General features: G+C 45.6%; 1 protein-coding gene and 1 pseudogene across 1 annotated transcript; one reads left to right on the top strand and one right to left on the bottom strand.

The window, feature by feature from the left end:
- Nucleotides 1–1,401: 1,401 nt before the first annotated feature.
- On the top strand, nt 1,402–3,020 carry LOC128071025 (zinc finger protein 280B-like; the record flags this gene model as incomplete). The annotated part of the gene is given in 2 exon segments (XM_052664020.1): nt 1,402–2,422; nt 2,425–3,020. Coding segments are annotated over 2 exon segments (1,617 nt in total), but the record flags the coding sequence as incomplete, so codon positions are not given.
- An 11,243-nt stretch (nt 3,021–14,263) lies between these two features.
- LOC128070946 (testis-specific Y-encoded protein 1-like) lies at nt 14,264–26,696 on the bottom strand (annotated as a pseudogene).
- Nucleotides 26,697–27,747: the final 1,051 nt, after the last annotated feature.

Below are 27,747 nucleotides of genomic sequence, written 5' to 3'. Positions count from 1 at the left end.
TTGAGCCAAAGTGTGTAATAGACTTCCTTGTGTTGTTCCCAGTCTTAGAGGGAACACTTTCAGTTTTTCATTATTAACTATGATGTTAGCTGTTGCTCTTTTACAGGTGCCCTTTGATTGAGAAAGTTCTCTTCTGTTCTTAGTTATTGTGTTTTTTAACCCCTGTTATGAACAGATGCTGGATTCAGGGAAATGTTTTTTCTGCAGGCAGATGTGTTACTTGTTTTATTGTTTTAAAATGGCATAATGTTGACTGACTTTCATATGATGAGCCAACTTTTCGTACCTCCATAAATCCCATGTGATCATGGTATACAATCTTTTTTATATGCTGTTAGATTTTGTTTTCCAGTATTTTGTTGAGGACTCTTTCACCTGTATTCATAAGAGATATCGTGTGTGTGTGTGTGTGTGTGTGTGTGTGTGTGTGTGTATGTGTGTGTGATGTCTCTGTCTGATGTTGGTATGAGAGAAATACTGGCATCACTTTGCCTGCTATGTGGGAAGAGACCTGTGGCATAAAGATGAAGCATTGTTGGGGCGTAAAGGATGAAGCATTGTTGGATTTAAGTTTAGCCAGGATTAGAGGGAGAAATTTAGGATATGTCAGTGTGGAATTGGGGTGAGATTATCAGGAGAGTTCATTCTCAATTTCCTAGGCCTGTGTTAAGCGCTTGACATTGAATTATGCTGTTTCTTAACTAGGTATAGATAGATTATACTTTGAATTTGCTACCTATTTTCTTTGTTAACATTTATGAAATTAGAGTTTGTGAATCAGTAGTAATGTGCATTTAAGATGCATTTTCTTCCAATTTTACTACAAAACAAGATGTCATTGAATAGCTGATGCCTTTTCAAAAGAGCTGCTAACCTTAAGTCTAAGAAATAAGCATGTTTGTCTTTAAGATACAGAAACGCATTTAAAAGTTATAAATTTGCCCAAGAAGATGCAACTGGTGTGTGGTTAACTTAGAATTCCAACTTAATCTTCTTTGACTCCGAAGTCCATGTTTCTAAACACTGTACAACAGTGCTTTTGTAAAAATACTCGTCCTTTACATGTGATTTCACATAATGATCAGTAGTGTTGGGGATTATTTTTTCTTTATTTTTTTTTAAATAGAAGAGGTTAAAGTGAACTTGGGATAAATCTATGATTCTAGAGCCATGTAGACTTGTAGTCATAGGTTTTTCAGCTGTCATTGAGTCTCGTTGACACTCAGTGTCTTTGTCTGTAAGATAAGGGTGTTTATAACTATGCTAGAGTTTTGGAGATAAAGAGCACATTTTTCTGTACTAAACTAATATGTAGTATGTTTATACTTAGGTGGAAGTTTGTAAAAAGGAAGCACTGGGACTTGTGGCCTCACCCTCTAAGAATAAAAAAGTATTAAAAATATGCAACTACCATGTATGTTACGTGAAGTAGAAGAAGAGCCAGAACTAAGGAAAAGCGAGGGAGAAACCAAACAAGTAGATGATGATGATGATGAACTGATCTTGGTTGGAGTGGAACATGTAAATGAAGATGCTGATGTGATCTTTGTTGGGATGACCTCAACTTCAAAACCAGTCGTTTCAAACATACTGAACAGAGTTACCCCAGGTTCTTGTTCAAGGAGAAAAAGGTATGGTCACTTCAGGAAAGGTAACGCTCACAAATTACAGCCTGTTAGTCATGTGACTCCTACATCAGAAGCAAAGACTGTCTTGCCAGTTTCTGACTCTGAATCAAGATCAACAGATAGTCCTATTATTATTTAACCTTTGTCTCAAGCTGATTATAAAAATATTTCGCCACAAATAGTGCCTAATAGCTTTTCAAAGGAGTTATGTTCTTCTTTGATTACCTTCACAAATTCATTGCAGCATCCAGTAAAAACAGCGGTTTCTGCAGGAGATATGAATAAAAGTCCTCATGTATCAAAGCGACTTTCCACTTGTGAAACAAATAGCAGAAATCCCAAAAGGCCTAAGCTCAGTGATGGCATTATAGGGGAACATTCTTTAGTTTTTTCCCCTTCAGGTATTTTTCATACAGTGACCACTCAGCAAAGCACACCAGACTGTGTCCATACCTCACTAAGCCATGTTCAGAATGGAGAACCTTGTCCAACACCTTTTCCAAAGCACAATGTGCATTGCAAGCCTGTAAGACCTTTAGGGGAAAATGGACTGACAAAAACTGATTTTCCAAGTTTAGCAAGTCCAAACAAGACTGTTGATCACACAGAAGAAAATCTGATTGTGTTACTTCGTGACTTCTACTATGGAGAGCACATAGGAATTGGGCAGCCAGAACCGAAGACCCACACAGCATTTAAATGCCTCAGCTGCTTGAAAGTTCTAAAAAATGTCAAGTTTATGAATCACATGAAGCACCATTTGGAACTTGAGAGGCAGAGAGGTGACACCTGGAAAACCACACCACCTGCCAGCACTGCCTCCGCCAGTTTCCTACTCCCTTCCAGCTGCAGTGTCACATTGAAAGTGTCCACACTCCCCAGGAGCCCTCCACAGTCTGTCAAATCTGTGAGTTGTCCTTTGAGACAGATCAGGTTCTCTTAGAGCACATGAAAGACAATCATAAGCCTGGTGAAATGCCCTATGTATGCCAGGTTTGCAGTTACAGATCATCATTTTTTGCAGATGTGGATGCACATTTCAGAGCATACCATGGTAACACTAAGAATTTACTTTGCCCGTTTTGTCTCAAAATATTTAAAACTGCAACAGCATACAGACGTCATCATAGAGGGCACTGGGAAAAGAGTTTTCACCAATGTTCCAAATGTCGGCTACAGTTTTTAACTTCCAAAGAGAAAAGGGAGCACAAGACCCAGTGTCATCAAAAGTTTAAGAAGCCTAAGCAGCGAGAAGGATTATCTCTGGAAACAAAAGTTGTTATTCAAGTATCACTGGAACCCCTTCAACCAGGATTGGTGGAAGTGGCATCCATTACTGTGAACACATCTGATTTTGAATCATCACCCCCCAAATCTAAAAATAGGAGGTCAAAAAAAGAAAAAAAATTAATTCTACTTTCAGTAAGTCTGAAGCAAGTATTTCAGTCAAAGTTAAAAACACCATTTAAAACAAACAAAAAAATCAAATTATAGCATTATTCAATAATATCAAATATAGGGAAACCAATGGGTAATTTATGTGTTTTTGTTTTAAATACAGGAAGTACAATTTTGTTTGATCTGCATATTGAGATGTTATTTAAAAATCTATTATCTGTTTTTCATATAATTGTCTTAACGTGTAAAAAGAATGTGTGTGTGTGTGAGAGAGAGAGAGAGAATGAGAGAAGTGGAGAAAGGAAAAGTAACAACCTATTTTGGTATTTCATGTTACTTGTAAGTTTGAAAGCTCTACTATACATATAATCCGTAGAGTGTTTTAGCAATGTAATTTTCAACTGTTTTCATGCCTTGAAGATCTCAGTATCAACTATATAGCCAGATTTGAATGTCACTCTCTGAAGTGCCTCTTGGGCTGATCGAAGATAACCTGGCTCTGAAAGCGTGCAGTGGAGAAGTTGATGGAGAAGCTACGATGTGAGTTTGCACCAGACACGGGATTTAATCAGTGAAGAGCTGTGGCTTCTTGTCCCAGCTGAGGAAGAGGCATACATTCACTCCAGGCATAGAGCCAAGGGAGAAGGAACACTGTCTCAGAGTGTTTTTACCTAGCCCAGGGACATCTCAAGGAAGCCAACCATTAAAATGCCTGTGTTTGGTGAGAGACCCTTGCAAGCATCAAGCAGGCCCTGTGTATCATTGACTGCAGTTGGAGAAGCAGAGATGATAGAATGAGACCTGGTGCCTGTAGACCTCCTGTTGAGTGATCAAAAGGGGAATTTGATTCATCCCGTCCCCCTTCCCATTTGGCTGGCCTATAGTCACAATGAGGTAGCCATATCTGTGTCAGACACAGTAGTAAAGCAAGTTAAAATTCCCAAAGGAAAAAGAGCCTTGAAGTCCACTTTGATTTGTGCTGGACCCATAGTTTTAACTGAAAAGGATCAAGAACAGGGAATCTGTTCAGTTTTTTAATTGGGCTAAATTGAGTTCTCTTACCCGTAAGCTACAATGGAGTTGTCCAAGAATAGTGGATATAGTGGATAAAAATAGTCCAGGGTGATTAAACCCTTTTTAGAACTTTTCCTTACCTTTTCCAGTTACATGTGTCTTACCCTAGTTGAACATGTGAAGGTTTCAGTTTTGTATATTATCTTGCCTTGGACACAAATGTAGTACAGTTAACAGCTAATTCTTTGCATGTGTAATTTCCCATTGTATCAAACTAATTGAGTTTCAGTCTTTCTTGACACAGTCTGATGTGCAAGAATTGTCTCATGTATTTCAGTAATTATCAGGTCATAGAGTTATTCTTCCTCTAATCTATCCAACCATCTAGTCTGTGATTATACTTGTGGAAACCTTTTTTTCTTGTGGTCTCCAAGGGCTCTTTCACAGACCTTTGGGTGCCCTCTAAATATTGGTTCCTGAACATCAGCACACTTGGCTGCCTCCGTAGGTTCTTGGAGTTGAGTCTCCTCCTGGAGTTGTGTGTCACCCCTTCTCCACTTCTGGCACAGATACGTAGCAATCTCTGTGCACCATTCAAGGAAGCTGGGATCCTGTCTGTAGACGTTTGCCAGGAGCAATCTCTCCGTTTCCTCTTCCTTTCTCCTCCTCTTTGTCTCTCCCCACTCTCCCCTCTCCTCAATTTATTTAAGTCCTCTAAGCTTTCACAAAATACTGGAAAATGATAATCATCAAGGGGTTATCATCCCCCTCAGAACTGAAGAGGAAGGACTACAGATGATTAAGCTGTAGTGAATCTATTGTCTCCATTTTAGGTAATTTCCTGAGTGTAAATTCAAATTCAAATAATTTGTACTTATTTACTCAAAGCTTGATTCATTTATTTGCACTTTGAATATTTTACTAGGCCTTTCCAGTTTGTTTACTTGGGCCAAAGCACTTTGCTAAGTGACAGCTTAAACCACTTTTAGTTGTATAAAGAGTGTGTGTGTGTGTTCTGGTCTCAGGTGAAAACTGTGTAAATAAATATGCAAACTATTGCATTCTTTTCTCCTTTCTTCAATTTCTATAGTAAAAATACTAAATGTTTTAGTTATGTGTTTTTATTGTTGCTTAGTATTATCAACACTGTTACTGTTAGTTGCTGTGAAGTATGCTCCTAAGGAGTACAAGTTGTATTTATTGCCAAATTAAAAGGTTCCAGCAATATGGTCCCTGACTGCTTCCTCTCTTCCATCCTCTGTTCTTCTACTCTACTATTTTCCCCACTAATGTACTCTTTTTGACAACACTGGCCTTGGTTTTCCTCCATCAAATTCCATTTCTTCCAGATCCAAAGACTGCAAGTGCTGTTCTTCTGGAAATGCTCTTCCTGTAGGCCTGCATGGCTTGCTACCTCCCTTGTTTGAGCTTCACCAATGCTGTTCAAATAACACAATCAAATCTCCAACCCCCTCTCTTTCCTCCTCCTCCTTAAAGGCACTTGAAGTCTCTATCCTCTTCTTCCCTCTCCAGGCTAAATTTCCTAAATTTTCACCAAAAAAAAAAAAAAAAAAAGAAGAGATAATAACATCAGGGCTTTGCTTCTTAGAATTAACGAGTCAGTTTCTGTGCCTGCAAATAAAAGATAGTTAATAGTGAGTTGAGTTCTTTCAGGAGCTTCCTCTGTTTTTCTATTGATACCTCTATATTTTGTTCACACAATGACACTTTGTTTTCTTTACAAATATATTGAAGATCTGTCAAGATTACTATTTTGTTACTGCCCTTTGTGAATTTCCTTGTCTGCTTTGCTTGTTCTTTCAGGAAAAATTTATTATTTTATTAATGTTGCCAAACATTGTAAGTAAAATTAGTATTTGTAGAAATAATTTTTAAAAAATTATTTCTGCTGTCTGTCTTTACAAATAACATGGCGTATTTTTATTTTTTTAAATAATCGTATTGTGTTGGCCAGTTCTAAACTTCTAAACAGTGATGTGTAAATGGGTTTTCTTGTTCTGAGTACCATGAAAAGCAATGAGTATTTGGCTTAACAAATTTCTGTTTCTTTTTTTTAGATCTTGAAGAGATTTGTTTTATTGGATAGTTTACAACATTTGTTGAGACATTTACTTTTCTTTCTTTCTCCTTTCCTTTCTTTTTCTTTCTTTCTTCCCTTATCTCTCTTCCTCTTTCTTTCCTTCCTTTTCTTTCCCCAGGTTTTTGCTTGATTGGACCTTTCCTGAAACAAAAGTAATTCCACTCAGAGTTGAATATTATCCTCTCAGAATCCCATTTCGTTTCTCATTTCTAGTATTGGAATTAACCTCCTTGTCCCCTTATTAGATTAGCCACAGTTGTATGATGTTTCTGATTTTCTTTTTCCAAGAAGCAGCTCTTGTTTTATTATCCCAACACGTTTTATTTTTGTTGTTTTCTATTTGTGTTTCAATTCATATATACTTTCTGCATTCTTTAGGATTTTTTTTTCTTTATAACTTTGTATTTTAGAAGCTTTCTTTACAATTTTTTTTTCTGTAAATATATTTGATTTGCAATGTTGAATTTCAGATGTATATCAGAGTGATTTAGTTATGCAGATACGAATCTATTCTTTTGTAGGTTCTTTTCCATTATAGGTTATTAGATGATACTGAGGATTTCTTTTCTTTCTTTTTTCTTTTTTTCCATAGGTGGTTTAGGGATTGACCTATCTTTATTTAGCAATTTTGTCAGAATCCCAAATATTTTTATGTATACATGTTTTTTAATTAAAATTTCATTATCTAAGATTTTTGGCAAGTTGATTCCAAAGATTTCACTATTTTCAGGCTGAATGTTTTCATTTATAGTTTACTGAGAATTAAGTTTTCCTTGGAGCTCTGAGGGTATGTGTGTATATACACTGACATGTCTATGTACACATCCTTTTCAGATTACTATGTTTTAAGATATGTAAATGTATTTTCAAAGATATTTTCTATTTGTATGGTAAAAACATGAAATGTTTTAATTCTAGAAATTTGTTCCCCCTAATGAATGTAGTATAAAGAGTAAAGGTATAAAACCTGTATTCCTTTGAGAATAATCCTTACTAACAGAACTTGGAAATGTTAAAAAAATATTCATAACACTTATGAAAGGTGGTAACAAAAACTTTATTCAAGGTAAGAGTACTACAGTGGGCTATTATAATATGGGAGAGAGCTTGAGCTTATGTCTGACTCCAGCAGGGATGCAGCTGGGATTTATAGCTAAAGAACAGGGTGGGTCCATGGGATTTCAAAGAGAGACTGGGAGACTGAAAAGCAATGGACAACAATAACAGAATGGGTGTCAGTGGATGGAAACTTATTAAGAGGACTATAAGGGTGAGGGTGGATTCTGGCTCAACTGAGAGGATCATTGCTGAGGCTAGGCAAGGCTGATAAGATATTCAGGTGAGTGAAATGATATTTGCTCTGATGCTGAGGGTGGTCAAATCAAGGGTGGAGTATGTTTTCTAAACTGAAGTAGCAGAATCTGGATTAGATTGGACTAGATGGACAGGCACCCCTGAATAAAGACATTGCCCAAAGTTGGCAGTGCATTAATGAACTACTGCTGCATAACCAATTACCCAAAACTAGCAGCTTAAAACAATATTTTTTCATACTGCTGCTGAAAGTTGGGAATCCAGGTGTAATTCAGCTGAGTGTTCTGGCTCAGTGTCTCATGAGATTGCCATCCTCTGAAGCCTTGACATGCGCTGGTGGATTTCCTTCTAAGATGGCTTACTCACATACCTGTTGAAATCAGTTTCCTTGCTGGCTGTTGGGAGAAAGCCTCAGTTTATAGGCCTCTCTATAGGGCTACCTGAGTGTTCTCAAGATATGGCTAAGCTGGCTCCTAGAGTGAGTGATCCAAGAGGATGAGCAAGGAGGCTGCAGTGCCTTTTATGACCGAGTCTCAGATGCTTCATTGTTCATTTCTACAATATTCTAACATTAGAAGTGAGCCACTAAGTCCAGCACACATATGAAGGGGAGAAGGAAGGAACTGTGGACATAATTTAAAACTACGTGGTACACACATGGCCACAAATTGTTTACATGCTTGTATGTCCAAAATGCATTTTCCTGCCAATGCTTTTAAATAGTTTATCCGTTATAGCATTAACGTGAAGTTCAGGACCTTGTCATCTAAGTCAGGTCCAGATATGGATCAGTGTCCACTTGTACAGTATCTCAAGTGTTCTGTTGCTCAGTTGTGTCATATTCTTTGTGACCCCATGGACTGCAGCACTGTTGGCTTCCCTGTCCATCAACTCCAGGAGCTTGCTCAAACTCAAGTCCATTGAGTCGATGATGCTATCCAACAATTCCATCCTCTTCTGTCCCCTTCTCCTACCTTCATTTTTTTCCCGCATCATGGTGTTTTCCAATGAGACCGTTATTCGCATCAGATAGCCCAAGTTTTAGAGCTTCTGCTTCAGCATCAGTCCTTCCAATGAATATGCAGGAGAGATTTATTTTAGGATTGACTAGTTTGATCTCCTTGCAGTCCAAGAGCCTGTCAAGTCTCCAAAACATCAGTTCAAATTATACAAGTGTAGTTCCTCTAGACCTGAGGATCTGTGAACAAAAGAGATGAGTTAATCTGCTCACTTTCACAGCCAACATACAGTGTTGGGTAAGGCATAGATAACCTTCATAGACACTCCTTTTCCAGAAAGGGGAGGGGAGATGGGAGTCAGTAGTAGCGTTCTGAAATCCCATGGGTTCTTGTGGGCAGTGCTTTGATTAGTATTTAAGGCCTGGAAACTTCCTAGGCTTCAGTCTCTGATTTTTTATTTCTACCCCCTGGCATGATGCCATTGCATGAATGGTGGCTAGTATATGGTTACATGAAACAGTCTCCCTAGCCTGCTTCTTGCTTGTAGAAGGTAGAAGTCCAGAGCTCTTATAGTGTACTATTGCTGGTCCTTTCAGTCTGAGCTGAACTTAAATATGCTATCTTAAAAACTTGGTGTGTCTCCTGATAATCTTACTGGTGTTCATGGCAAAGCACACCACTCCAAAGCCACAATCACACATGTCTTCATAATAAGGCTTACTCTGTCTTGGTTTTCCGCTGAGATAGCTGAGGGATAACACCCTGAACCTTGGTAGAAGTCTTACTGTGTGACTGAAATGATCTCTGAGTGACACCCGTAAAGTCTTTGGAGGGTATTGGCCTGGCTAAATAATGCAATGAGGCATCCCCTTCCAGCTTTCTGAAGCTTAACAAAGAATTTTACAGTCACACTCGTCTTTAGAGCACCTTTGTTTATTAAAAAAAAATAATATGAAGAACTGGCCTATAGGTGGTATAAAATGTTATATTTAGACCACCTAGTCTCAATGCACTGGATATGGTCTTGCTTGAGAGTCATTAATTTTAACATTTTCTGTCATCTTAATAGACTGGAAAATTCCCAAATCAGCAAATTTTGTCTCCTGTTTTAATAGTCTTTATCTTAAACTTTTTTTTTTTTTTTTTTTAAATTCCCTTCATGTTTTACTACAGGCAGGAAGAAGAAACCAGGAAGCACTTTTGGCTGTTTAGATGGAAATCCTCTTAGATAACTCAATTAATTAAGTACAGTTTGTCCTCCCAGCTCATTAGGTACATTTCTACTTTTCATAAACTGCAGGTGTAGGGGACTTTCCTCTTCCCACTCCCCAGGCTCTTTCTTCCTGCCTCTCCTTTCTGCCAGGCATCCTAGGTGCACCACTGTGATTCCACTTAGAACGTGTTTGCTCAGTGAGATAACGGGGAGCGATTCCCTGGCTTCAGTGCTTCTGCTGGCCGGAGGCTATGTACCTTTCCCTAAGAACTTCATGTTTTCGCTGTCCAACTTCTATCATCTGGCTAGGTCAATTGCAATGGCTCATACTCACAGGCGAACTGGCAGGGATTTCTACGGGCAAATTTGCACAAACATAACATGTGTACACAGTAACATAGCTGAGAGGAAACTTGTCCATATGCAGAAGTACAAGCTTTCTTTTCCAGGAACATGAATTTTGATAAGCACTCAAATTTCTACATGCACATGTGCACAAACATGCACGTGTACACAGTAACATCACTGAGAGGAAACTTGTCCATATGCAGAAGTACAAGCTTTCTTTTTCAGGAACATAAATTTTGATAACCACTCAAATTTCTACACGCACATGTGCACAGTCATACACGTGTACACAGTAACATCGCTGAGAGGAAAGTAGTCCATACGCAGAAGTACAAGTTTTCTTTTCCAGGAACATGAATTTTGGTAAGCACTCAAATTTCTAGGCGCACATGGGCACAGACATGCTCGTGTACACAGTAACATCGCTGAGAGGAGACTTGTCCATATGCAGAAGTACAAGCTTTCTTTTTCAGGAACATGAATTTTGGTAAGCACTCAAATTTCTATGCACACATGTGCACAAACATATGCATGTACACAGTAATATCGCTGAGAGGAAACTTGTCCATATGCAGAAGTACAAGCTTTCTTTTCCAGGAACATGAATTTTGGTAAGCACCCACATTTCTTTGTCCTTGTTTTTTCACTTCCTCATCGATCATGTCATGTTACACTTCTAACTCTGCCTTTTCCTCAAAGGTTACAAAACCTTGGCAGTTGCTATTGACAGGGACTGGCCTGCAGAGCAGCAGGCAGTGTTGGAAGTTCTTGCCATGAACAGCTGTATAACATGTGCCTGCCTTCTGCATTCTCCCATCATCTTGGACAGCTTCACAGTACCAGTCACGTTGGCCTGAGCCATTGCCTGTGCACTCCTTCAGGGGACCAGAAAACAAGGACCTCTGAGCTCAGCTGACTTGAAGAACTGCTTTCTCGGTGTGCACCTATCTAGGTCAATCCGTGTCAGTGTTGTGCCCCTCTTGCTAGCCTACTATCCCTTACAGCCCACAGCATTCTGAATGAGGCCCCCTGTTCTTCCTATCTGTGTAGCTTTCTGTGTGCACCATCTACCTGTGGCACCATGTGCTATCTGTAGCAGGAAAAGGCCAGAAATGCCTGAGCCTCCAAAAGCCCCCAGAGACTGTGATAGGCCTGGGTCTGATCCAAGGTTATGAAGAAGGTGCACATTGATACAGGGTCTTTTCTGATACCAAGAATGGAACTGGAGGCCATAAAAGTAAGGTGGCATCCCTACACGTCTTCCTTTCTGTTTAACACTACCCACGCACATGGAGTCCCCAAACAGATGATGCCCTGGGAAATCTGCAGTTTCTGGGCCCAGAGCTAATGCCTCCCTTGGACAGAAAGCAGCTTTACTATTTCAAATGGACCAAGAGGGCTTGAAACACCCATGCCTCAGTGATTTGCTAAATGCCAAAGCTCTCAGTTGCTCTCATTAGGCCCAGGTAGTACTCCCTACAGTCACGCATACCTGCTTCCCTACACAGCACCTGTTGCCAAGGAAACCAGTTCCTGGTTGGGCCCAGGGACACCCAAGACGGTCCCCTGGAAGGCAGCATCCCTCTGAGTGTCACCTGGATGCAGATCCCCTACAACACAATCAGAGATTCTGCTCCAACAAGACTACCAGAATTCTCTTTCAGGTGCAGACATGCACCTTTGCCCCTCAGGCCCCCAAAGCCAGGGGCAAGACCCAAAAGAAAAGAAGGAATTCATGTCAGAACTTTCAGCACGGACCATGGGGTATCTTTGGCAGGACTGCTATTGCCTAGACTCTGGACCCTGAAAACCAGCAGGCCCTGAACTGCCCCAGGGGCTTCTCTGTCTTCCCACTCTCCGGAGGTCCCTTGGGACATGCAGTTTGCCCACCGCCCTTGTCTTTTCTCTGTTCCCTCCCTCACAGGCATATCCCGGCATAGGATCACACAGGTAAATCCGCTTGCGCTTTCCTCGCCTTTTGGCACTGCCAGGGAGGCAGGCTGGAAGTGCCTGGAGGCATGCCATGCTTACAGCATGTCTCTCCTAGGATGCCTGTGGTTTTGCAGATACAGCATACTTTAGCATGTCTCATGTTTTGTGTCACATTGTGCCGGTGTGTGCCACCCTCAGGGAGGGCATGTGCTGGCTGCAGAGCTGATCCGGGGCAGCGCTGGCCTAGGACCTTCCCAGTTCTCCTTTTCACATGTGTGTGGAACAAGTCTCCAGTGCAGCAGGCAATCTATGACTCTTTCTCCTTCAGGTCTCTGCCCATCTCAGCAGGACCTTAGCCTCACCATCCCGGGTCTTGCCATAGCCACGTCCATCATTTCCACAGGCCAGCCCACAGCCCCACATACTGAGGGCTCCTCAGGCAGTAGTTTCAAAGCCCCACCCCACGTGATTTGCTCTGTGTGAATCCTTAGACCATGTAGCCCACTTCCTGGTCCAAACACACACAACAACATGGTAGAACTGATGAGCATGTTTTGTATCTGGTCTAATTACAGATATCTGGAGCCACAGTCTGGAGTTATCACTGGCCATCCTTTCCTTGTTCCCATCCTGGGCAGGATCAATGCAGAGATATGGCGACAAACCACCTTCAGCCTGGTCACCTCATGACTCCTCTTTTGGTTGCTCAGCACCTCCTCTCCTGCCGCCTTCATCTCTGCCTCTGCCCTGGGCCTTACACACACACACACATACACACATACACACACACACAATAACAGCCAACATAAATAAGCACATGTGAGTATACACAGACATGCTCAGCACGGGGACACAACTGCAAACAGAGAACATAGGTGTATCAGGAGGTGAAGACGACTGAGGCCAGCAATGTCAAAGATGGCGACAGCAGGCACCATGTTCTGCCCTTGGGGCTCCCTGTTCACCTTCTCCACGAACTCTTCCATATTTTCCCAAGGCAGCCTGAAGCCGCTTCCAGCGCAGCATGTTTGGTGATTGCGAGACACTGAGTGGTGAATGTGGAAATTCACAGAAGATCCCAAAGTCGGCACACAGGTGCACTGGGAACCCGGGGAGGACACCTTTTCAATGATAGGCCTTCCCAGGGTAAGGTGCAGGAGTGAAGTGCCCAGGCGATCTCAAACTCAGTGAGCAGCAGGAGGCCAGGGGATGGAAGGACCCACAAAGGATAATTCTGACAAAGATACTTAATATACACTGCCTCTAGTAATATCACCTGGATTCTGGTGCTGCCACCACAGCTGATTTGATGGAGACTTGCTTCACTCACAGACACACCAAGTCCCCAAATAGACAGTCTCAGGAGGTCACCTGCTACATGCACGACCCAAATTCTGGCTCCACAGCCAGCTTGCATGAGTCTGAGCATCCCCATTTGGGAAAGGACAGTGTCCCTGTAGTATCACACGACTGTCCCTTCAGGGCCCACCTTCAGACCCCATCTCCACATATGTTTCTGTCAGTTACTCTCAAGGAAGAACCTTCCTGCCCAGGGTACTACTTCAGGGAATCGTCCCACACATCTTGGCTGACAATCTGCTGGCAATACGAGCAAGGTGAGCTAGCAGCCAAGAATCCCAAAATGAATTGCTAACTGTGTTCAGGCCCAAAGCAACCACACCTCAGCAATCCTGTTCGATTCTGAGCAGTTGTGACCTGACAACCAGCCATGTCCATGCTGCAGCTGGATGCTCCCCGTTCAAAGTCCCAGAACCAGTGGATAGGAGTGGAACAATGTGCCCTATACCCTACAGAAAGACAGGGGAGATGGGTGTGGATCCCACAGGTGGACAATCCACAACCTTGCACACCCACACTCATCACCACAGCAACCACGTTTTACAAGTGATGTCAAGGTATTTCTACTTAGTGGTCACTGTGTTCAAGAAGTAGGGGGGTCCTGAAAGGAAAATATCAACTTGCAGTTGGACGATGGATGGTTCTGCAACAGCACCTGCCAGGATAGGGAGGAGGGAAAAGGGTCGTGCGCCTCCTCCTCTTCCTGAGCATCAGACTTCAAGGAGCAGCAGAAAGGATACAGCTATGGCCCAGAAGCAAGGGATGCCCCAGATAATGGCGATCCTCCAAGCCAAGTCAGGCTTCCTCCTCTGATGGTTCTTGCACATGAACTGGAAGTAGGCCCTGCAGTTTTTCTTATGCTCAGAACTCAGGTCCACCAGCAGGGCAGCCAGTGCCTGCAGCGCATGTTGCCCTGGAAGCTCAGTAGTGCTCCCGGGCCTTTCCTGGCCCTGCTCCTCCACCATCTTCTCAGCTCCTTGGAGAACCCCTATTGCTGCTACTCATCTACCACAACATCCACCTCCTCCATGACGTCTTCCGCAAGCAGCTGGAACAACCACCCAATCCCCACCACGTCTCCATCCAACAGGGGCTCACTGTCATCCACTGCCTCCACCCTGCATAGGGTGGCTCCTTTGCCTGGCATGACAACTTGTGGCTGCAAGGCCCAGACTCAAAAAGCCTCAGGATGGCAGGCCACCAACCCCAGCGCCCTGAAACCACGGCTCACAACTAGGAAGGTCTGGGATCCCAGGATGCTCCCGCATTCCTCTGACCACCTTTCACACTCCTCTTGGCCCTGATCATGACCCCAGGCTGGGGCAGACGCGAAGGGATGGGACATAATAGCACAACAAGTGGTGTGCAAATGCGGCTCAGGCTTCAGGAATCCTGTGGGACCCACTAGCTCTTTGGGGGCGGGGAGTGAGGGGGATGGTAGGGAAGTGGGGGCTGGTGTGTGTCTGGTGGCCTGAGGCTGAAGAAAGGGGTGGCAGACAGTGAAGGACAGGGTGAACGGGCCCTGGGGAAATCAGCCGAATAGGCAGATCCCTAGGCTGTGAGCCACGCATAGGCTGCTGGCCCAAATCTAGTCCAATGGCCAAGAGCTTGGTGGCTGGCCCCCTTATGGACATGCCCCTCAAACGTAGGGCATCTTCCACGGTTCCTGGGCTACAGCTGCACCCACATGGCATATACCGCTCCAGGGAGGTAATGGGTTTTGCATCTGCTGATACCCCAGGCGCTGTCATTGACCGGGATCTGGAAATTCCAATGACGGGTTCCTGCTTCACAGTCTGAACAGCACACTCCTGTGTCCCTCAGGACCCTCAGTGACTGAGAACTCTCCCTGAGTATCCAAAGGATAAACAGGGGCTCCACTTGGCTGGATACATTTCTCCATGGGACAGAGAAACTGTTGTTGTCCGGATGCTAGGGGAGAAGGGAAAAACCCCACTGTTTGCTACAGTTGATCTCCGCTGTTCAGGGACACCAGAGCCTTAGGGTACAGAGCTCGCTCTGTGTCTCTTCATCTCTGCTTCTGGCATAGCACTGTTTTGGGCAATCCTTCTATGTGTGTACCAAGGGCTGGTGTCTGTCTCCATCTCTCTAAGTGGTGCTCTTGCTGTCTGCCACTCTCTGGACACCAGTGCTCATGTGAGAAGTTTATATGAGAAGGCAAGCCCTTCTCCTCCTTAGTGAGTTGCACCCATGGGAGATCAGACTTTGTTAGTCCACACATTTGGAGAGTGGTTTCTCAACCTTGAAAATCAACAGTGGGTGGTCACTGCTGAACTGCAGAAGGTGTGGTGCGACCCCCCCCTCCCTTGCCAGACAGACGTGAATGCTGCAAAGCCTCAAGTAGCTTGGCCACACTTTCCACAGATGGAGAAATGGGGCATGGCCTGGGGCCTGAGGGAACTTCCTGAATATTATTTGAATACCTGCCAGGGAGATGGTAAGGACAGCTCCCCATTAAGTTCCATGACACACTGCTGCCAGAAACACGCATGGCTGCCAATTTACCCTATCGAGGCCATTTCAAAGTGGTTCTGTTCTCTATGTGAGAACACATCTAAGCCTGCCCAGTCACCCAAGCCTGTGGGGCTCGGAGCAGCAAGAGGATCAAGATAAGCCGTCCGTCCTATAGTCCTGATACCCAATATATGTGTTCTGCAAAGAGTACAAAGCATGATGATTCAAACTGGAAGACTGCAGGTAGCAGGTGCTTATGCTGCAGTTCTGGTCCATCACTGAAACCACACAAAAAAGGCAAGGGTTGCTCATGCTCATGGTAAGGTCAGGGAAAGTATGCCTGGCACTTGGGAAGGATGGAAAGGCCCTTGTATCTGGGTGTGCAGGGGCTGTGGGGTTCACCCACCATGGCTTCTGTGTCTGGGATTGCAGCCTGTTCTGTGTCTCAGATCTTCTGCACTCTCACTGGTCGCCCCCAGGCACTTTATTCCTGCCTCTCCTTTCTGCCAGGCATCCTTCCTGTACCACTGTGATTCCACTCAGAACTTGCTCACTCAGTGAGATAATGGGGATCAGTAAGTACCCTGGCTTCAGTTCTTCTGCTAGCTAGAGTCTACGTACCTTTTCCTATGGCTTTCATGTTTTTGCTATTCAATTTCCATCATCTGGTTAGGTCAGTTCTGACAGCTCATACTCATAAGTGTACTGGCAGGCACATCTGCACACACATGCGTGAACACACTAACGTCCCTGAGAGGAAACTTGCACATATGCAGAAGTACAAGCTTTCTTTTCAGGGAACATGACTTTTGGTAACCACCCGACTTTCTTTGTCCTGGCTATTTGTGGTGTTTTTTTTTTTTTTTTTTTTTTTCACTTGCTCATCAATCATGTCAGGTTGCACTTCTAACTCTGTGACAGTGCCAAGAGTGTTTGAACCACCCATGCTTCACTGATTTACTAAATGCAAAGACTCCCTTTCAGTTGCTCTCACAGGCCAGGTAGGTCTTCATACAATCAGCTATACCTGCTTGCCCACACAGCTGAAGTGCCAATGAAGCCTGTCCTTAGTTGGGCCCAAAGACATCTAAGACAGTCACTGGGAAGGCAGCGTCCATCTGAGTGTCACCTGGGGCAGATCCGCTCTGACAAAATCAGAGAATCTGCTCCAGCTAGACTGCCAGAATCCTCCCTCAGGTGCAGCCATGCTCCTTTGCCCGTCTAGACCCACAGCCAGGGGCATGACCCCAGAGGAAAGAAGGAATTCACGTTAGGACTTTCAGCACGAGCCATGGGTTGGTTATCTCTGGCAGGACTGCTATTGCCTAGACCCTGGCCCTGAAAACCAGCAGGCTTCAAATTGACCCCAGGGGCTTCCCTGTCTCCCACTCTCCAGAGGTCCCTTGGGACATGAAAGAAGCCCACCATTCTTGCTTCCTCCCTGTTCCCTCCCTCATAGGCACATCCTGGCAGAGCGCCACATATGATGGACACCCACCCCTGCACTTTCTTTGCCTACCTGCACTGCCAGGGAGGCTGGAAGTTCCTGGAGGCATGCTACATTCACACCCTGTCTCTCCAAGGATGCCTGTGGTTTTTCACGGACAGCCTACCTTAGCTCATCTTGTGTTGTGTGTCACATAATGTAAGTGGGTGCCACCCTCATGGAAAGAGTGTGCTGGCTGATGGGCTGATCCTGGGCAGCACAGGCCCAGGACGTTCCTGGTTCTCCTCACGTGTGTGGAACAAGACTCCAGTGCAGCAGACAATCTGTGCCTCATTCTCCTTTGGGTCTGCCCTTCTCTGCAGGACCTTAGCCTCCTCACCACCCCAGTCCTGCCATAGCCACGTCCACATTTCCACAGAACAGCCCATGTGCCCACAGACTGAGGGCTCTACAGCCAGTGGTTTCAAAGACCCATCCCATCTGATTTGTCCTGGGTGAACCCTCAGACCATGTAAACCCTCTTCCCGGTCCAAACAAACACAATAGCCAGGTAGAAATGGTGAGCGTGTTTTTGTATTTGGTCTTCATCTCTGCATCTGCCCTAGGCTGGACACACACACACACATGCACACACACAAACACATATGACACAAGCACATGTTTTTATACACACACATGCTCAGCATGGGGACACAAACCCAAACGGGAAACAAAGGTGTTTCAGGAGCCTGTGTTCCCTGTTTGTATTTGTGTTCCCATGCTGAGCATGTGTTTGTATACACACATGTGTTTGTGTTGGCTCTGTGTGTGTGTGTGTGTGTGTGCGTGTCTGGCCCAAGGAAGATGTAGATATGAAGGCAACAGGAGAGCAGGTGCTGAGTAACCATAAGAGGAAGCACGAGGCATCCCCAGTCTAAGGGTGGTTGGTCGCTGCAATGTCGGGGATGGAGTCAGTAGGCACCATGTCCTGTCCTCTGGCTTCCTGTCTACCTCCTCCCCGAGATCTTCTATATTTTCCCAAGGTAGCCTGAAGCCTCTTCCAATGTAGCATGTGTGGTGGTGCTGAGCCACCGGGTGGTGGATGTGGAAATTCACAGAAGATCCCAAAGTCGGCACACAGGTGCACTGGGACCCCGGAGAGGATGCCCCTGCAATGATAGGCCTTCCCAGGGTAAGGGGCAGGAGTGAAGTGCCCAGGCGATCTCAAACTCAGTGAACAACAGGAGGCCAGGGGATGGCAGGACCCATGGAAGGATGATTCTGACAAAGAAACTTAATTCACCCTGCCTCTAGTAGTATCACCTAGGACTCTCACTCTGCAACCACAACTGATTTGAGGGGACTTGCTTCGCTGATGGACACATTGAATCCCCAAGCCCCAGTTTTAGCAGGCCACTTGCTACATGCATGGCCCAAATTCAGACTCCGCAACCAGTTTTCATGAGACTGAGCATCTGCATTTGGTAAAGGACAGTGTCCCGGTTAGTACACAGCTGTCCCTTCTTGGCTCACCTCCAGACCCCTTCACCACACCTGTTTCTGTCATGGAAGAATCTTCTCTCCTGGGGTAGTCCTTCAGAAGATCATCCCACTCATCTTCACTGAAAATCTGCTGGCAACACTTTGCTGCTGAGCAAGGTCAGCCCTGGGCTGACCAGGATCGGAACTCTCACATGAGCAGCCAAGAACTCAAACAACAATCATCAACTGTATGCAGGACCAAAACAATACCACCTCAGCAATCCTGTTTGATCCTGGGAAGTTGTAGCCTGACAAACAGTTGAGAAAGTTAAGGCTCCTGGTGTCCATCCTGGAGCTGGTGCTCCCTGTTCAAAGTCCCAGAACCAATGGACTGGAATGGAACAATGTCCCCTATACCCTGCAGGAAGAGAGGGGAGATGGGTGTGGATCCCATAGGTGGATTGTCCACACCCCTGCACACACACAATCATCATTCCTGGACTCACGTTTTACCAGTGATGTCAAGATAATACTCCTTAATGATCACTGTTTTCAAGAAATAGGGGTGGTCCCGAAAGGAAAAGATCAGCTTGCTGCATGACCGTGGATGGCTCGCACCTGTACCTGCTAGGATAGGGAGGAGGGAATACATGCAAGCTTCTAGGGTCCTCAGCTTGCCTCCCAGGCAGGCATTACCAGCTTCCACGAAGCTTCTCCAAACTCTCATAGTGTAGGAACATGGATAACATGATCCTCCCACACCCCACCAAGTCCCATTCCCAGCTGTCCTCAGTCTCCCTCACTGACATTCAAGTCAATCATGTAGCTGAGAAAGTCTTTATCTTGGTGGCTGATCATGACAGAAGCTTGAGGGTGGTTCATAATCTGCTTGAGGTCAAGGAGCCATTTATGCCACATGGTGGGCCAAGAAGAGCCAGGAGAATCAGCCCTAGTCTGGGGTGGAAGAAGGACACGGGAACAGGCATCTTCAAGGATGCTGGGCACTTCTGCTTACCCAGCCACAACTGATGAGCCCTGCCATACCATCAGACAAATTCATGGCTCTACATTACTGATGGTGTCCTGCATCTGAGATGGTCTGCATTCCCCAAGCAGGGGCTGTTTCTGATAGCTATTATTTCTCAGACCTGTGTATGCTGGGTAGTGGCATGTCACTGCATACATGGTAGGACTTACAGTCATTGTGACAAACCATGTCTGAAAGCAAAGGGGTTGGTGTTGGCTAGTGTATGTGTATATATGTTGTGTGTGTGTGTGTGTGTGTGTGTGTGTGTGTGTGTGTCTCCCATATCTCAGTTATTTTCGGAATCATTCACCTTTACAACAATAACTGTCAGCTAAGGTGGCTCTGGTGTACTGTCTCTGGTCATTTCTGACTTAGAGGCTATTCCTCCTCAGATGGAGGCCTGAAGTAGACACACAGAGTCATGGCTGCAACACTTACAGGTGTGGCCCTGCCCTGACTCCACTCAGCTGTGCGTTTGGAGCCTGCCAATTGCCCAGTACCACACTTCCTTCAGGGTCCACCAACACCCATCCTGCCCCCTCACCTCCACCCCTCCTCCTGCTCCTGCCTCTGCACCTCCCCCTCCTCCTGAGCAGCGGACCACAAGGAGTAGCAGAAAGGATACCACATTGGCCCAGAAGCCAGGGATGCCCTGGATGATGGCACTCTTCTGAGCCAAGTCACGCTTCCTCCTCTCATGGCTCTTGCACATGAACCGAACGTAGGCCCTGTAGGTTTTCTCAGGCTCAGAGCTCAGTTCCACTTGCAGGGTCGCCAGTGCCTGCAGCACATCTAGTGCCGGGAGCTCACTCGGGCCTCCAGGCCTTTCCTGGCACTGCTCCTCCACCGTCTTCTCCTCCAGCTTCAGGGAGGACCCCTGTGGCTGTTACTCATCCAGCACAACCTCCACATCCTCAATGATGTTCTCTGCAAGCAGCTGGAAACCCCGTCTGATCCCTGCCACGACTCCATCAACCTGGGCCTCGCTGTCCTCTCCTGCCTACACTCTAAAGAGGGTGGCATCTTCACCTGGTGTGACCACTGGTGGCTGCAATGTCCCAGCCATGCTCAGCATCACCAGGACAGGCCATGGGACCCCATCCCCCTGAGCACCCATGCTCACAACTAAGAAGGCCCGGGGTCCCAGGACGCTCCTGCATTCCTCTGACTGCCTCTCACACTCCTCTTGGCTCTGACCATGACCCCAGCCTGGGTCAGATGCTGAGACAGGATATAATAGCACCATAGCAAGTGGTGAGCAATGGTGGCCCAGGGTGCAGTAACCCTGTGGGGCCCACTAACATTTTTGGCGTGGGGAGTATGGGGCACGATTCAGAGGCTATGGCTGGTGTGTGTGGGGGGTGGCCTGTGACTATAGAAACTGGTGGTGGCAGCCCAGGACAGGGTGAACAGGCCCTGGGACATCAGCCAAACAGGCGGGGCCCTAGGCTGTGAGCCATGCACAGGCAGCTGACCAAATCTAGACCAACGGCCAAGAGGGTAGTGGACAGGACACGATGGACATGCCCCTAGACCGGATGGCATCTTCCGTGGTTCCTGGGATCCAGCTCCACTACGTGGCCAGACTCTGCTCCAGAGAGCTAGCAGGTTTTGCATCTGCTACTACCTCAGGCGCTGTCATTCACCTAGATCTGGAAATTCCAACTGCACATTCCTGATCCACAATCCAAACAGCACACACCTGTGTCCCACAGGACCTTCAATAACTGGGAGCTCTCCCTGAGTATCCAAAGGTTACACAGGGGTGCCAAGTGGCTGGATACTTTTCTCCATGGGACAGACAGACTGTTGCTGGCTGGATGCTAGGGGAGTAGGGAAAAACCCCACCTTTTGCCACATTGATCTCCATTTTTTCAGGGACACCAGGACCTTAGGGTACAGAGCTCTCTCTTTGTCTCTTTGTCTCTGCTTTGGCATAGCACTGTTTGGAGCAATCCTTCCCTGTGTGTACCAGGGCTGGTGTCTGTGTGTCTCCATCTCTTTAAGTGGTGCCATTGCCATTTGCCACTGTATGGACACCAGCGGTCATAGGACAAGCTTATCCTTGGAGTGAAGGCAAGCCCTGCTCCTCCTGAGTGAGTTGGACCAACGGGAGATCAGATATTTTTAGTCCACAGGTTTGGAGAGTGCTTTCTCAATCTTGAAAGCCAACAGTGGGCAGTCACTGCTGATCCACAGAAGGGGTCGGGTAACCCTCCCTCCCTCACTGGACAGACATGAACCTGCACAGGCCTGAGGTGGCTTGGCCACACTTTTCACAGAGGGAAAAATGCAGCATGCTCTGCTGGCATGAGGAAGCTCCCTGAACCTTGTTCAAATTCCTGCCAGTGAGTCGCTAAGGACAACTCCCTGTTAAGTTCCGTGACTCACTGGTGCGGGAGACATGTATGTCTGCCCATTTACCCTATCAAGGTCCTTTCAAGTGGTTCTGTTCTCCATCTGAGAACACGTACCAGCCTGCCCAGTTACCCAATCCTGTGGGGCTGGGAGCAGCAACAGGATCAATCTAAGCCATCCATCCTATAGTCCTGACCCCCTGTATATGCTTTCTGCAAAGAGTACAAAGAGTGATGTTTCAGACTGGAAGACTATGCAGGTAGTAAGTGCCTATGCTGCCGTGCTGGTCCATTTCTGAAACCTCACATAAATGGCAAGTGTTGCTCATGCTCATGGTAAGGTCAGGGAAAGAATGCCCAGTGTTCGAGAAGGATGGAAAGGCCTTTGTAGCTGCATGTCCAGGGGGCTCTGGGGTCACCCACTGTGGCTTCTGTGTCTGGGATTGCAGCCTGTTCTGTGTCTTGGATCCTCTGCACTCTCACTGGTGGCCCCCAGTCAATTTCTTCCTGTCTCTCCTTTCTGCCAGGCTTCCTGGGTGCACCACTGTGATTCCACTTAGAAACTGCTCACTCAGTGAGATAACAGGCATTGGTACCCTGGCTCCAGTGCTTCTGATGGCCTGAGTATGTACCTTTCCCTATGGCTTTCATGTTTTCGCTATCCAACTTCCATCACCTGGCTAGGTCAGTTCCGACACTTCATATTCACAAGCGTACTGTCAGGCAATTTTGTGCGCACACATGCACACACATGCGTGTGTACACACTAATATCCCTGACAGGAAACTTGCAGATATGCAGAAGTACAAGCTTTCTTCTCCAGGAACATGAGTTTTGGTAACCACCCGAGTTTCTGTGTCCTGGTTATTTTCTTTCACATGCTCGATCATGTCAGGTTGCACTTCTAACTCTGTGATTTAGCCTCAAAGGCTACAAAATTTTGGCATTTGCTCCTGACAGGGACTGATCTGCAGAGAATTGGGCAGGTGGAAACGCTCACCCTGGACAGCTGAGTGACATGCACCTGCATTCTGCATTCTCCTATCACCTTGGGCAGCTTCCCAGTCCCAGTCAGACTATTCTGATCCATTGTCTGTGCAATCCTTCAGGGGACCAGAAAACAAGGACGTATGGGCTCAGCTGACTTGGAGAACTGTCTTCTTGTTGTGCACCTATCTAGGTCATTCCTGGTCAATGTCGTTTCCCTTTTGCTAGCCTACCACCCCTTACAGCCCACAGCATTCTGAATGAGGCCCCCTGTTCTTTCTATCTGTGTAGCTTTCTATGTGCACCTGTCTACCTGGGTTTCCAAGTGCTATCTCCCTTTAACAGGAAAAGGCCAAAGAGATGCCCGAGCCTCCAAGGGCCCCCAGGGACTGTGATGGGCCTCTGTGTGACCCAATGTTGTGAGGATTCATGCTTATGCTTGGCAAAACCAATACAATATTGTAAAGTAAAACAAATAAAAACTATAGAAATTTAAAAAAAAAAAAAAGAAAAACCACCACAAATTCTTCCCTTGGATGAAGATTGTTTACAACCCAGTGTGTTTCCATTGGCTGGACATGGTCCTTGGAATTTTGCTGTTGGGTTTGGACCCTAAACTTCAAAATGATGGCAGAAGGTAGAAAGGCATTTAGACGTTTTTCTACAAAAGCAAGAAGAAAGGCACTACTGCCAAAAAGATGACTAAGAGGGAACAATAATAGTCTTCTATCATTGGAAAAATATAATCCCAGGGAGAGTAATTAGATAATATATAAAGGATTCTTGGGAAGGAAAATTCAGACTCTCAGGAACATTTTCTACATGTCAGGACTTGTGAAATAGTGTTCCAAAAAAAGAGGCAGAAACTGTCTTCACTGAAACATGGAAAGTCAAGTGAAAACTGACCATGATAAAAACTCCAACTGGGCATCTCCAATCTACTTCTTAAAGATGAATTTGCCAAGATTTAGATTTAAGAAAGATTTTGAACTGTAGCCCAAGAATGAACAAACTATTGCTGCATGGAAAACATAGATACGTCTCATTAAGTATAATGTTAAGTAATGTAAGCTAGACACAGAGATGCATACTGCAAGATTCCATTCATGTAAAGGTCCAAAAGAGATAAAACTAATCTGTGTGTTGAAAGTCAGATATCCTAGTTATCTTTGGAGTGTGGTGATTGGGAGAGACACAAGAGAGTTTTCAGGATTGCCAGTGATGTTCTCTTTCTTGATTTGGATGCTAATTACATGGATGTGTTTAGTTTGTGAGTATCCATTGAACTGTACACTCATGATTTATGTATTTTTCTATATGTATATTTCAATAAAAAGTTATAAAGCTTTAAAAATAAATGAATACATAACAATGTATTGAGGAAGGAGCACATAGATAAAGGGCCACTTTTGATACAAGGCATGCAACCTGAGGCCATAAAGATAAGGTGGCATTTCCACACGTAGTCCCTTCTGTTTATGACTTCCCTGACCCACGGAATCCCCAAACAGACGATGACTGGGAAACCTGCCCTTACTGGGCCCACAAATCAAGCCTCCCTTGGGCAGATAGCGGCTTTTCTAGCTCAAAAAGAACAAGAGGGCTTGATTCCACCCACCCTCACTGATTTGCTAAATGTGAATACTCTCTTTCAGTGGGTCTCATTAGGCCCAGGTAGTACTTCTTGCAGTCAGGCATCCCTGGTTATCTACAGAGCCCATGTGCCTAGGAAGCCAGTCCTCGGTTGGGCACAGGGATATCAAAGACAGTCATCCAGGACGCAGCTTCCCTCTGAGTTTCAAATGGTGCAAATCCCCTTTGAAAACATCAGACAGCCTGCTCCAGCAAGACTGCTAGAATCCTCTCTCAGGTGCAGATACACACCTTTGCCCCTCAGGCCCCCAAAGCCATGGGCAAGACCCAGATGAAAGAAGGAATTTACATCAGGACTTTCAGCATGAGCCATTGGGTATCTTTGGCAGGACTTTCCCTAAACCCTGAAAACCAGCAGGTCCTGAAATGCCCCAGGGGCTTCCCTGTCTCCCACTCTCCTGAGATTCCTTGGGACATGCAATAAGCCCGCCATCCTTGCTTCCTCCCTGCTCCCTCCCTCATAGGCACACCCTGGCAGAGGAACACACATGTATACCGACACCTGCACCTTCTTTGCCTTTCTGCACTACCAGGGAGACTGGAAGCACCTGGAGGCATGCCACGCTCACACCTTGTCTCTCCTACGATGCCTGTGGTTTTGAACGGACAACCTACCTTAGCATGTCTTGCATTTTCTGTTGCATCGTGCCAGTGTGTGCCACCCTCATGGAGAGAGCGTGCTGGCTGATGGTCTGATCCTGGGCAGCACTGGTCCAGGACCTTCCCGGGTCTCCTTTTTATGTGTGTGGAACAAGTCTCCAGTGCAGCAGGCAATCTGTGTCTCTTTCTCCTTCAGGTTTCTGTCCTTCTCAGCAAGACCTTAGCCTCCTAAACTATCCCAGGTCCTCTGTATCCACACCCACCATTTCCACAGGATGGCTCATGTCTGCACAGACTGTGGGCTCCACAGGCGGTGGTTTTAAATCCCCACACCACCTGATTTGCCCTAGGTGAATCCAGAGACCATGCACCCGCTCTACCTGATCCAAACACATACGACAGTATGGTAGAAATGGTGAGTGTGTTTCTGTATTTTGTCTAATTGCAGATTTCTGGAGCCAAGTTCCTGTGTTATTAACTGGCCATCCTTTCCTCATTCCCATCCTGGACAGGGTCACTGCAGAGATACAGTGAGCAACCTCCCTCAGACTTGTGATGCCTTGTGTCTCCTCTTCTGGTTGCTTGGCATCTCCTCTCTTGTTCCCTTCATCTCTGCTTTTTCCCTGGACCAGACACACACACACACACATACACACATAAACACAGGCGACAAAAGCATACATGTGTATACAATTACAGGCTTGATACAGAGACACAAACGTATACAGGGAACACAGGTGTTTCAGGAGCTGAAGACACCATGTCTAGCACTGTTGGAGATGGCGTCAGTAGGCACCATGTCCTGCCCTTGGAGCTCCCTGTCCACCTCCTCCCTGAGCATTTCCATATTTTCCGAAGGCAGCCTGAAGCAGCTTCCAGTGCAGCATGTGTGGTTGTGAAGAGACGCCGATTGGTGGATGTGTAAATTCACAGAAGATTGCTAGGTCAGCACACAGGTGCACTGGGACACTGGACAGGACACCCTTTCAATGGTAGGCTTTCCCAGGGTAAGGGGCGGGAGTGTAAGGCACAGGCAATCTTAAACTCATTGAATAACATGAGGCTGGGGAATGGCTTGACACATGGAAAGAAGATTCTGACAAAGGTACTTAATTCATCCTGTTTCTAGTAGTATCACCTAGGACTATCGCACTGAGGGAGACTTGCTTCACTCGGACACAACGAATTCCAAAGCCCCCAGTCTCAGCAGGTCATGTGCTACGTCCAGGACCCAAAGTGTGGCTCTGCATCCAGCTTGCATGAGCCTTAGCATCCCCATTTGGGAAAGGACAGTGTCCTGGACACGACACAGCTGTCCCTTCAGGGCCCAACTGAGACATCCTCCCCACATGTGTCTCTGTGAGTTACCGCTCATGGCAGAACCTTCCTTGCTCGGGTAATATGTCACAGGATTGTCCCACATGTCTTCAGCTGTGATTGAACTGAAATGAATAGCAACTGAAAAACTAACAAAAAATTAGTCTCCAAAATATGCAAGCTGCTCATGCATCTCAATACTCAGCTACAAATACTACTCAGTAAACAAACCACCAATCAAAACATAGGTAAAAGCCCTCTGCAAAGAAGATATACAGATTACTAAGAGACACAGAAACGTTGCTCAGCATCACTCAGTATAAGAGAAATGCAAATCAAAACCACATTGAGGTATCATTTCACACTGATCAGACTGGCCATCATTAAGATGTCTACAATATAATTGCAGGAGAGGGTGTGGAGAAAAGGGAACATTTTTACACTATTGATGGGAATGTAAACTGGTACAACCATTATGGAGACTCCTTAGAAAGCTGGAAAGAGAAATGCCATATGACCCAGCGATCCCACTCTTAGGCATGAACTTCAAGGAAACTAGAATGGTAAGAAACACAGTACTCCAATGTTTATTGAAGCACTGTTTGCAATACCTAGGATGTGAAAGTGACCAAGATGTCCATGAGCAGATGAACTGTTAAGGAAGTTTTGCTACATATACATAAGAAATATTACTCAGTTATAAGAAGTCATGCAGTTGAGTCAGTTCTAATGAGGGGAAGAGCACGAAACCTATCACACAGAATGAAGGAACTAAGAAAGAGAAAGATAAAACTGTATATTAACTCACATATGTGGAATTTAGAAAGATGGGCTATACGCAGGCCAGGAGAAGAGACAAAGATCTCAAGAACAGACGTTTGACTCAGTGGGAGAAGGTGAAGGTGGGATGACTTGAGAAAAGCGCATTTAAATGTGTACGGTACCATATGTAAAAAATAGAAGACGAGTGTGAGGTTTTATAACATGGGTGATAGAGGATACCCATCACACAACTTCTGAAATTGCAATCTAATGCATGCATCAGCCACCAATGAGCTCTCATTCTAGTGCACATCATGCACATTCTGAGCTTGCAGCCTCCAGCTCTCATTTTACCCCTTCTGACATCACGATCCAGGATAGGCTGTGGTAACTGC

The sequence above is a fragment of the Budorcas taxicolor genome, chromosome Y (genome assembly GCF_023091745.1).
Source record: "Budorcas taxicolor isolate Tak-1 chromosome Y, Takin1.1, whole genome shotgun sequence".
Lineage (NCBI taxonomy): Eukaryota > Metazoa > Chordata > Mammalia > Artiodactyla > Bovidae > Budorcas > Budorcas taxicolor.
The sequence above is the reverse complement of the archived record's forward strand: the minus strand, read 5'-3'. Positions and strand labels throughout refer to the sequence as shown.